Source organism: Musca domestica, unplaced genomic scaffold (assembly GCF_030504385.1).
Source record: "Musca domestica strain aabys unplaced genomic scaffold, Musca_domestica.polishedcontigs.V.1.1 106, whole genome shotgun sequence".
Lineage (NCBI taxonomy): Eukaryota > Metazoa > Arthropoda > Insecta > Diptera > Muscidae > Musca > Musca domestica.
Genome location: NW_026712122.1, coordinates 890,818 through 903,179, shown reverse-complemented (window position 1 = coordinate 903,179; position 12,362 = coordinate 890,818). Strand labels below are relative to the sequence as shown.

Genomic DNA, 12,362 nt, shown 5'->3' with positions numbered 1-12,362 from the left:
AAAGAAGTGAAATATGATATTATTTGATTTTTTTCTTCGATTAGCTTGTCTTACCTTGAAAAGAACGACTCCAGTAGATATGAGCTATGAGGCAAATGTTCCAGCAACAAATCAATTGGTAATTCGGCAATAACAGATCTCAATACCGACGGTCCCAGACGACCAACAACTCCAGCAGCTTCCCGATACTGGCGTCCCTCGGATAACAACATTAGGCGACGCAGCACTTGCCGTGGGCTAGTCAAAAATTCCCGACCATCCCTCGATGGTCCACGTATTCGTTCCCGGCTATCAGCCATTGTAAGGGCTTCTTGATGATTTTTCAACAGAATTTGTCGCCTGTTTTAAACGTGCGGTGGGGGTGGAAGTTGTAGGATGGATGTATTGAGGTTATGTCGATTATCTTTATAGATTTTGTTGTTGTGTTTTTTTTTTTTAAGAACGTAAAACGTGGAAATTGTTAATGGATAAAGTGCTACGTGAAAATCTATGTACAAGTGATGACGTTAATGAATGCATTCTGAGAATGGAAACACATATATGGATGGGCTTACAGCATGTTTGGAGTCGGAAGCTATCGTGGTCGTTGGCAAAATCAATGGTCCTTGTAGTAATTACATCTAAATTATGATTTCTGTATTTAAGTATCTGAAAATAAAAAAAAAATATTTATTAATAAAAATAAAAGAGTTGAGTGATTGATTGTTTCAAGGACTAACTGAGGGGCCGAAGATCGGAATAAGGTTGGGTTTTTGATACATTGTCTAGAAGGGTACTACACGTTCTGTAAGTACTAAATTTGGTGTTATTTGTATTAGGCGCACACATAAAGCTAGAATTCTGAAATATTAAATGAAGAATCGCCGTTGGAGTTTAGTATAATTATACTATAAATAAATTCGAACTTTAACAGTATAAATAGTACCAAAGCTTCTAATTTGATACCATGATATTTTTTTACGGACAGATCTATAATCTATATATTTTATATGAGAATCAAAATTGGGAGTGGTTTTGAAAATTCGCACCCAACTGTACCTGTGTTAAAATGGAGATAAACTTATGAATTTTACTATAAGTGTCACTGCGACATTGACAAACGGCTGATTATACGAATGCGTGCTATATAATGTACGAAAATTACTAAATTGGATTGTAAATAGACCCATGACTTATGACATATTGTAAACAGAGTGAGATAAAAAACTGCAACCAAGTCAAACGCCATAATTTTTACATTTTTTTATTTTTTTTTTTTTTTTGAATGAAACAAAAATATCGGAAATAGCATCGAATTTTAGAATAAGTCTAGATTTGTTCGAATCGGTCACCTTTGTCACGAATTATGGCCTACGCTGCCCTAATGTTGCTCTACGGTATTTAGGCCCATTCCCGGCGAAGCGTTTGCTTGATGTGATCGACACTTTGGTATTTTTTAGTGCCAACCTTGCTTTCCAAAATACTCCAGACACAATAGTCCAACGGATTGGTATCCGGAGATTTTGGTGGCCATTGTGCGCTGGAAATGAAGCGAGGAACCTCATTTTGTAACTATTCTTGGGTGGTGCGTGCTGAGATGCGATGGTGCTGACTCCTGTTAGAATGTCCAAGGTCTGCGGCCAAAATGTTTGCGTGCCCACTTTAATACACCCTCCAGAATATTTTTCTAGAAGGGTATGACACGTTCTGTAAGTACTAAATTTGCTGTTATTTATATTAGGCGCACACATAAAGCTAGAATTCTGAAATATGAAATGAAGAATCGCCGTTGGAGTTTAGGTAAAATTCCAACGGATTGGTATCCGGAGATTTTGGTGGCCATTGTGCGCTGGAAATGAAGCGAGGAACCTCATTTTGTAACTATTCTTGGGTGACGCGTGCTGAGTGCGATGGTGCTGAGTCCTGTTGGAATGTCCAAGGTCTGCGGTCAAAATGTTTGTGTGCCCACGGCTTTAATACACCCTCCAGAATATTTTCGCGATAATATTCCGCATTTATTCTGATCATCGGCTGTTATGGCGGCCCACACAATCACCATGGCCGGCGCTTGAGCTCTGGTGGCCAACCGAAGGTGCATATTTTCAGCTGACCTCTTTGGCAAGTAAACACGATAATTTTGTTTTTTTTACAAACTGCTGGACAACGAATGTTTTCTCATCGGAGAAAACCAAATTCGGCAGTTCACCATATTCGGCCAAGCGAAGCAACACTTTTTTTCTTCGAAGACGCCGCGGCCAAACGGTTACTGTGAATGGTGAGCGCTACAAAGCAATGATCAATGACTAATTTTTGCCACATCTTTATGAGTTGGGATTGGAAAACATTTGGATCCAACAAAACAGTGCAACGGCACACACTACACGGACCACAAACGATATATTGAAGGATGAATTTCCCGGGCGCCTAATCTCCCGATTTGGCGATTTGCACTGGCCAGCAAGATCGCCTGATTTGACCGCTCCAGACTTCTTTTTGTGGGGCTGTTTGAAGTCGCGGGCTTATGTCAAAAAGCCTGAGGCTCTTTCAGCCCTTAAAGACAATATCCGTCAAGAATGTGAGGACCTATCGCCGGAAGTTTGGGCCAAAGTGATGAAAATTCCATAAAAAGGGCTTAACGGACATTAAGCTGTGGCGGCGGCCATTTATATGACATCGTATTCTCCACTTGATGTAAAAAAAAAACTAAAACCAAATAAAAATAATCCACAAGAAGAATCAATGTTTCTATTTTTTTATTATAGCCAAAAAAAAGTCGGAAGATTACTTTTGCGCCACCTTGTATAAACGAGCTTTAGGGCCGAGGATTCTGTCATTCTCTTCCTATAGACAAGGTGACGAGCCGGAAGTCTCTCTTTATATACGAGCTGAAGAGCCGGGGAGTCTTTATCTTTATATAGAAGTCTCTCTCCCTCCCTCCCTCTATGTATTGGCTAGCTGTGGGTCAGCGAGTCCTTAAGTATCTAGATTCAAAATTTCGCAAAGCTTCATTTTTCCAAAAACTAATTTTTGCAAACCTTCATTTGTAAACTATTTATCATGTGAGTCATATTCCCCGCATAATATTTTGTATTTCTTTCACAGATAGAGTTGCAAAGGTGTATATTTCACTGGATTAGAAAATCGAATGAAAAAGAACAAAAAACCGACACCCATAGCGGACATCAAGCATGTACATGGAACATGATTGCCCAAACAATAATTACATGGAATTCCTCTCTCCCTTGTTCCCGTCAACCAGGGTAATGTTAAAATAATTAAACAACAGCATGAATGGGCAAACAGACAGACAGCCCGACAAACAGACGGAAATAGTCCCTATGCATTCTAGCCAGAACTATGTACACATGTATGACATTATGTTTGCTCGACAAAAAAAAACTAACATCTAACAATGAAAATGATAATGGTTGAGGTTTTGTAATAAAATCATGCTGTTGCTGGTTAGGTTTGCTTTTTTTCTTTTTGTTGTTGAAGTTGTTTTATTCTAGACAATTGTTTCATCTTCCGTTGCTTGTCAAAACTAATCTATTTATTTACCCTTTTTCTTCTTCAGTTTTTTTTTTCGTTTGAAATGGGAGACAGAACAGTACTAAGCTGGTAGGGGGAAATATAAATCTCAAATCAACAGAACCGACATTAGGCAAACAGACGGTAATGAAACAAAGCAGACAGAAAAAAAACAAATCTAAAAAAGAAAGGTTCATTAAACCTGCAACGGGCCTTTAATGCTGAGGGCTCTGTTGGGTATGATACTATGGAATAATCTGAGAAACAACACCATCATCGTTCTTAGGCATATCAACATATCAACATTGTCGCCGTCATATCTTCATCAACATCACCACGATGTTACCAGCAAATTATGATGTTAAAAGAATGATAGGAATACAGGTGTAAGGAAATTTCAACTAATTTTTACATGTTGTCACACAGGAAGATACGATAATTACGGCAAAAATGCGAAATTATTTGTAGGGTCTAAAAATATAACTGTTTTTGATTAAGGAAAAATCATAGTTATTGAAAAAGATAAGCGCATATTTTGGGAACTTTAGTAAGATTCCATAGGCTGCTAAAAAGTCGTATGTACAATGAAGTTAACGGGAGAAACTGAAAGACTTTGACGCGAATTTATTCGATCTTTTCGGAATAGGCAGTGTATTTGATGATATTGGCCCCCTTGATCTAATGGGCGACAAAATTAAGTTTCTCTCCATAATAGAGTATCAATCGTATCGTATGTATTTTGACTTCTGTTATAATTATTTAAACTGTTGACCCTCTATGGAGTGGGTTCTGAGGGAATGGGCCAATATTGTCTATTTCGTATCGGACCTAAATAAATCTATATATATATATATATATATATATATATATATATATATAAAGAAAGTTGTGTTAGTTACTACGCTTATAACTTAAGAACCGCTGGACTGATTGTAACGATTCATACAAATTCGGAATTGCCTCCTGTCCGAAAAGGATAATATCCAAAAAAATCGCGTAAAAATGTGATATATTTACATTTTTATTTTGACGAACAGCGAACAAGTTGAAGATTTTTTTAATTTGTTATTCTTCTTTTGTCAATTTTTTTCAATTTGTATTATCATATTGAATTTAGTGTTTTTTTGTGAACAAAATAAAGAATAATTTTTCACTATATATAATTTTTCACCAAAAAAATGAAATAAGTGCGAAATAGGATGTTAACTGACATCTACCTTTCAACTCCAGGGCCTACATCGTGGTTCAGCTGGAAGATGCGAATTCATTTAAATAAAACAAAAATTACCGAAAAAGCCTAATGGGGCTCATTTCAAAGCGTGGACCTACTTCTTTCATGTGACAATAATCCGTCCAACGAGAGCTCAAAATGCGAAATTCTTTGGGAGTACAATCAGTAAAATACCAAACTTAAAGGGTGCAAAATAGTAGAGCGAATGGGACTTTTAGTAAGAAAATGATTTCTATCCCTACAGAAATTCTTCCCAAACATTCAAGATACATTATATCGTTTTTGCAAGTCATGATATCGATCATAACTCACGGATAAGGGTACAACCCGATTTCATATTTATATAGCCATCGTATGATTTAAGCTATTTTTGGGGTCTTGGCCACTTTTTTTCATTTTTTGGCCCTTATTTGGCATCTTTGTTTCTAAAATGTGAAATTTTCAGAGTAGGGCCCATTTTGGTCTTGACCACATTCATCAATTGATTTGGCTTAAAATTGTATTTATGCTACCCTGGGGTAGGGAACCATCATACAGATGATTGCCACATAGGGATTTATTTAAGTAAAGTCCCCACATTGGAGTATCCCCGAGTCCACTTTCACATCTAATGTGTGGTCAGAAAAGAAAATTTTGTATTCTATTGAATTTGTAACCCCGAAGAGAATATTCGTTGGGCCTCGTTTTGGTATAACCCCCATATGAATGTATCCCTGATTTCAGCTATGACCGTGGTCTTGGCCACGTTTTTCAACTGATTTGGCCATTATTTGGCATCTTTTCTATTTCGAGTGTCTTGGCCACATTTTCCAATATATTTGCTGTAGTTAGACTACTTTGTGCGTAGAGAACCATCTTACAGAAAAATGTCAACATAGGTAAATATTTTGGTACAGTCCCCAGGGCCGCCGAACTATAGTGATTTTTACCGATTGGTGGACAACAACACGGGCATTGTTTAATCGTCATTGAATTTTACTATAAACAAGAACATAGACTTTTTGGGGACTCTAATACGCAATTTGAGGTGCTATAGTAACGGGTGTAAAAGCGTAATTAACTTTGACTATTCAGAAATTATTTTACCCTCCTTCCATAGGTATTTGTTTCTATTTAGTTGGATCAATATTTATATTAAAATTTGTTCACCTTTATGAGCCAGATTTGTGAAATATTATGCTATACAAAGTTTTCATTAAAGACTAAAACTACGGGCCGGCCACGCGGACCGGGCCAGCTAGTACGATATAAATATGGGGTAACTTGGTAACAGATTGGTAATTTCCTTTACTTTGCATGACACATGTGATAATTTTTAGAAAATGTTAACATGTGCGTGATGTACCAGGCATAGTCGACCGAAGTATTCCATTTCCATGTTTCATTTAATATATGTATATAAAAACATTGGTATGGGCAAAATTACAAGAAAATCGAACATTCGTATATCTATTTTGATGCGAAATCATAAATTCCATATTTATCTCAGGTTTCTGATTGAGAGAAATATTTAGATATAGCAAGTTGTAAAGAATCGATGACTTGTTTCGCAAGTTATGACACATAAAAGTATTGACCCTTTATGGGTGAGGTACCAGAAGGGCTTCGAAGATATATATCATCCTCACAACAGATCTCGTATAAGCAAAAATGTTTGTTATTTTATTTCGCTTTTTTGAACGCTTTGTTTTTCCAAAACTTTAACCCTACCATCTTTATAACAGATCCTGTGTTGATGGAAATATTGAAATGTACCAAGTCTGGAATGGAATCGGACGTTAATTTTTTATGAGCTCCATGGATATTCAAAACTTTTAACCTTTGTGGGTGAGGTACCATATATATATATCCCATCTTCACAACAGAACTTGGTATAAATAATGAGATGTGTGAAATATAAAGAGAACTTGATGCTTATTTTGCTTTTTATGACCTTCATAGTTATTCAACATTTTGACCCTTTGTAGGGGAGGTACCAGAAGGAATGGTCCGATCTCCACCGTTTTTATAACAGTTTCTGTGTTGATGGAAATATTCAAGTCTAAATGGAATCGGATTATGAGAATGGATATTCAAAATTTCGACCTTTTTGTGGGGGAGGTACCAGTATGAATGGACCGATATATTCCATCTTAACGCCAGATCTTGACTTTATAAAAATATATGTGTGTGTATATATGTGTGAAATTTGAAGACAATCGGACTCTTACATAACATGTAATGAGAATAAAGTCCAATTTCCCTCTTCGATTGTCAACTCTATTCTGTTTTCGGTGAGAAAAGAAAACAAACCGAATGGTTTGGCTGTTGATTTAATTCTGATTTTATTTCAAAAATATGTTTCTTAAGTGCTACCGAAACTAATCTAACTTAACCTAATCGCAGCCATACAATTATTCTTATCTATTTTAATATTGAATGAAGAACATTGAAGGGCTGCTTGATATTTCATTCAATTCTACTGAGCGCATCGATATCTGTGCGTATGGGTCATAACCTTTATTATCTGACACATTATCGTATGCGTCAGCGCACAAGATCACCGAATTGTTCACATGTGGTATTTTATGGCGAATGGGAAATATGTTATTTTTGAATATTGATTGTTTATTGGTAGATTTTCCCAGCGCCTCAACCGCACTCAAAAGTATGTACAAAGTATTTTGTACATCACATTTTATAAGAGTTGTAATTGTTCGAAATGTCGTTAGGTAATTGATGGATTGGACCGATATTGTACATTTTCGCACTTGACCTAGAACTGACGTAAATATTGGGATTTGCAAAGTTGAAGCAAAATCGGATTATCGTTCCTCTTACTGTGCAGAAAATATATTTTTGAAATTTTTCGATCTTTTGTGTTTGGACCAAATCGGATACTCCCTACGATAGTTATCGTGCGCACCAGCCAGCAAGATAGACGGACGGACATCGCTAGATCGACTTCAAATATCCTGAAGTCCGGGAAGTGCTTGAAAATGTAATCCGGATGTGCTTAAAAATTTTTCGTAAAATCTAATTTAAAATCCCTGAAAGAAATTCAATATTGTGGACACGACATATTAAAACTGTCATTAACAAAGTCCTATTTTGACGTAAAAATCCACAAAGATTTAAAAAATGAAAAATTTTTACTGGAAAAAAATTCTTGGTCTGTCGTCCAGGATGTCTTGAAAAAATATTTCAAAATCTCGTCTTTTCAAAAAAATTCTTATAAAAAATAGCCTTTTGGTCGAAAAGTCCTTGGGAAAAAAATTAAAAATACTATTTTTGTCTAGAAAGGCATTGAAAAAACCAAATGCAAAATGTTGAGTCAGGTGGTCGTTGAAAATACCACTACTTTCAGCCAGCTGTTCTAAAATAACATCAATGTTAGAAAATCCATCATAAATGGCTTCTTATACATACACACAACTTATCTACCCATTATTTTTCATTTAATTTGACTTTGATTGTTACAATTATTTCATTTGGTCTTATCTCGAAAACTTAGATGTTCTTCTAATCTCAGGTGGCAGTTGCGCTCCACATCCCCTTCCTATATCATGCTACAAGTAAATGATCCTCACATTCACACACATACCTTCACGATAGCACAGTTGTTAATATTACCGCAGGTGAATGTAATTTGGTTGTAATCATAAATTGTAATTATCATAGCTTTGAGGCAACAACAAAATTTTATGTATTTTCCACGACACTTGTGGCCCCTTTTGTTATAATTTAACTATTTATTATGCTTCCGCATGCATGGCTTATGGAGAGGGTGGATTTCAAAAACAATTGCATTCTTTTTTGGTTTGTTTTACCGAGGGGGGGAAATTTATCTTTCCTTAAGTCATACATATTTATTTTAATTTTTTTTAACATAATTTGAATCAAAATTGTTTATTGTCATAATAAATAATCTGTTAAATAGGCTTAGTTATAGAGATATTTCTGAGAAAATAATTTCGTGAATGGCAACACATATTTTCCCACCATTTGCAAATATGTTTTGAGATTTCCCAGCTGCACGTACGTAATACGTAAATAGTACACCCACTTCAATATGTTGCATTTAAATTTTAATTTTTGTAATAAACTAAAAACATTTATGGGTGACCAAACAATAATCGAAAATTTTGAACAAAAATCAGAAACATCAATCTCAAAGCCTCGGAATTGTAGTCTGAGACCCTTTAAAGTATATCATTGACATAAAATTCTTTGGCGATTTAGCTACTGTCGTTTTTTATAACCTTCACCATAGTATGAAGGTTATATTAAGTTTGTCATTCCGTTTGTAACACCTCGAAAACATACATTTTAAAACCGTACAAAGTATATACAGAGTTGCCCATATTCGACGGACCCATCTGGCAACGCCATAACTTTTGACAGAGATGTCACATCGCTTAATGACATACCGCGTTTGAATCGTCAGTCCAAGCAGATTTTTACCATGAACCAATACACGCCACACTATCGCTCTGAAATTTACATTGAACAGAAGAAGTCAATCGTGAAAACTCAACGTGCTTTTAAAACATTAAAAAATGTGAGAAGTGCGCTTTCTAAGAACACCATTAAGCGTTTATACGAAAAATTTTCGACTGGTAAGGCTCTATCTAATCCGAAGAGGCCATATAAAAGTCGACCAAGGCGATCGGCCGAGAATATTGCTGCCGTACGAGCCAGTGTGGAGAGTGCATTTGTTCCCGTACACAATTCAATTGACGCAAAGAATGTTGCCTGCGGACAAGCCTCGTCGATTGGAATGGGCTCAAAGAGTCATGGGTCCGTCAAATATGGGTAACCCTGTATATTTTTGATCAGCATAAAATTCTATGTCGATTTGGCGACATCCGTCCGTCTGTATAAATCACTCTAGCTTCCGAACAAAATGAAGCAGGTTGATAAAATTTTATTCAAATGTATATTATGTCTGCAGGACTTTTGGTATTGAAAATGGGCCATACCTCCCTATTTTCGGTATTTTGGTGATTTAACCGGAAATGTTTCAAATTTGATATTTGAAGTTTGTAATGGATACTACAGCCTATGACAGAACATTGTCTGTGCAGGTCCACGCTTCGCATAATCCCATATAATGGTACCTCCAGATATTCGGTATTTTGATGTTTTAGCGACATTATTCACCGAAAATGTTTCAAATTTAGTATTTAAAGTTCGTAATGAATACTACAGCCTAAGACAGAAAATTGTCTGTGCAGGTTCACGTCTTAATAGCTCCCATATAATGGTACCTACCTATTTTCGGCATTTTAAGCGACATTATTCACCGGAATTTGGTATTTGAAGTTCGTAATGAATACTACAGGCTATGACATAAAATTTTCTGTCGGATTGTCTTTAACGGTGCCCCCCTATATTCGGTATTCATCGGATTTTTTTCAGGTTTCGTATTTGAATATTGTAATGGCTTGACGAGAGACAATGTCAGATCCGTATGTAAATAAGCAAAATGTTCACATTTGTGGCACAGAAAAGAAGCTCGCATACCTTGAAAAACCGAGGCAGCCAAAATAAGACAATGATTATTTGACCATATTTCTTTGAAAAGGAGCAAACAAGTTAAAAGTATCATTCGGTTTTGCCGACAGATGTATAGGGTGAGATAAAAAAAAACTACAACAAAGTCAAACAGCATCATTTTTACATTTTTTTTTTCTAAATTTTATTGAAGAAAGAAAAAATGTCGGAAATAGCATAAAATTTTAGGATACGTTTAGATTTGTTCGAATTGGTCACCTTTGGCATGAATTATGGCCTTCAAACGCCCAATGAAACCGTCATACGGTGCCCCAATGTTGCTTTGCGATATTTTGGCACATTGCCGGCAAAGAGCTTGCTTCAGGTAATCGACAATTTGCTTTTTTTTAGTGCCAACCTTGCTTTCCAAAATACTCCAGATAGAATAGTCCAACGGATTGGTATTCGGAGATTTTGGTGGTCATTTTGCGCTGGAAATGAAGCGAGGAACCTCATTTTGTAACTATTCTTGGGTGGCGCGTGCTAAGTGCAATGGTGCTGAGTCCTGTTAGAATGTCGAAGGTGTGCGGCCAAAATATTTGCGTGCCCAAGGCTGGACAACGAATGTTTTCTCATCGGAGAAAACCAAATTCGGCAGTTCACCACTTTCAGCCAGCGAAGCAACTCTTTAGCTTTTTCGAGTCTATTTCCTTTCTTTTGCGGTATAAGTTTTTGCACTTATTGGAATTTTAATGGCTTTACCCCGAACTCATTTTTCAATATTTGCCGATTGGAATATTGCGCTATATTCAGCTCACGAGCCATTTTTCGGCCACTGTGACGCGGATTTCGATCAAGTCGCTTTTTTACTTTTCGAACCATTTCTGCTGATGTTTGCTGTTTTCTTCCGTCCACTTCCTTGAAGTCGGGCTACGCTACCAGTATCACGGTAACGAGCTATGGTACGAGACGCAAACGATTTATTCACATTTAAATGTTGGAGTGTTCTAACGATTTCCACTTGTGGTTTTCTAGCCAAATATAAAGAAATCACACTTTCATGCTTGAATTCCATCACGAATAACTCTTTTTCTGGAAAATTCTCACCAAAATGCTTTTGTACGCTTATAAACACTGGAATAATTTTAACAGCTATTATGTATCAAGTTTGGACCAAATCAGATACTCCCTTCGAAGTTATCGTGCGCATCAGCCAGACAGACGGACATCGCTAGATCGACTCCAAATGTCATGGAAGGGATTTGATCCAAAGATTCCTAAGGTCTAAACACATTATGAGGCACGTTTTGGCCGTATCAAATGATATATATATCCTATCAAGCCATATGACTGAGGGTATAATAATGAGATCCATGACAGCCTTTTTCGCTTCTTAGAAAAACGAAAGACTTAAGAAACTAACTTATTGTTTTATTTGATTTGACAACAGGACTGTATTGTCTTATAATTGTCCCACTTAGCATTAGACTGATTTCAAAGTAAAATGTTTTATTTCTTCACATTCCCACTCCGCCCCCCTCAAACTACCAAGAAAATTTTGCACTTTTTGAAGAATTCTTTATTATTTTGTCTGAATGCAAACGGACATATTACATACTTCCATTTCTCAAACCCTTGTCAAACATTGTGGTAACCTTAAAATAATTCAAAAACCAGTAAAGAAAGTCTTCAAGTCGGGCGGGGCCGACTTTATGATACCCTACACCACTTTGCTAATTAAGTAGAGCTCCACATAACAATTAAAAGTTTTTATGGGAGAATTCAATCATACACGCTATGATTATAATTATAATTTAAAGTTCAAAGGACTAAATATGCCGAAGCATTTGTATCTTTTATATTCGGAATTGTATTGCTCATTTGGTGCACAATTAATTTGAAATCGGATAAAGATATATATGGGAGCTATATCCAAATCTGAACCGATCTCGATAAAATTTGGCAAAGATATTTCTGAGCTGTATTTGATATATTTCCCGGAATATCATTGTTACGGAGTGCATATTACGGTTGTGGGTAACAAATATAACAAATCGGATGAATAATATATATGGAAGCTATAGCTATATCTGAACCGATCTTCACCAAATTTGACATACTAGCTTCTGGTCGTAAGTGCCAATTTTCA

General features: G+C 36.2%; 1 protein-coding gene across 3 annotated transcripts in view; it reads right to left on the bottom strand.

Annotated features, from left to right (window-relative positions):
• The window catches only part of LOC101891182 (uncharacterized), an 82,526-nt gene that overhangs the window by 7,268 nt on the left and 62,896 nt on the right, over positions 1–12,362 (bottom strand). For 2 of the 3 annotated variants that reach the window (XM_059128640.1, XM_020036730.2), the window contains exons 2-3: positions 555–648; positions 55–487 (exon numbers count right to left, since the gene is read on the bottom strand). In XM_059128640.1, coding sequence (XP_058984623.1) covers positions 55–299 — 245 coding nt within the window. In that variant the 5' untranslated portion in view covers positions 300–487; positions 555–648. The remainder of the gene's footprint in view (positions 1–54; positions 488–554; positions 649–12,362) is intronic. The other variant, XM_005183469.4, reaches the window with a different exon arrangement.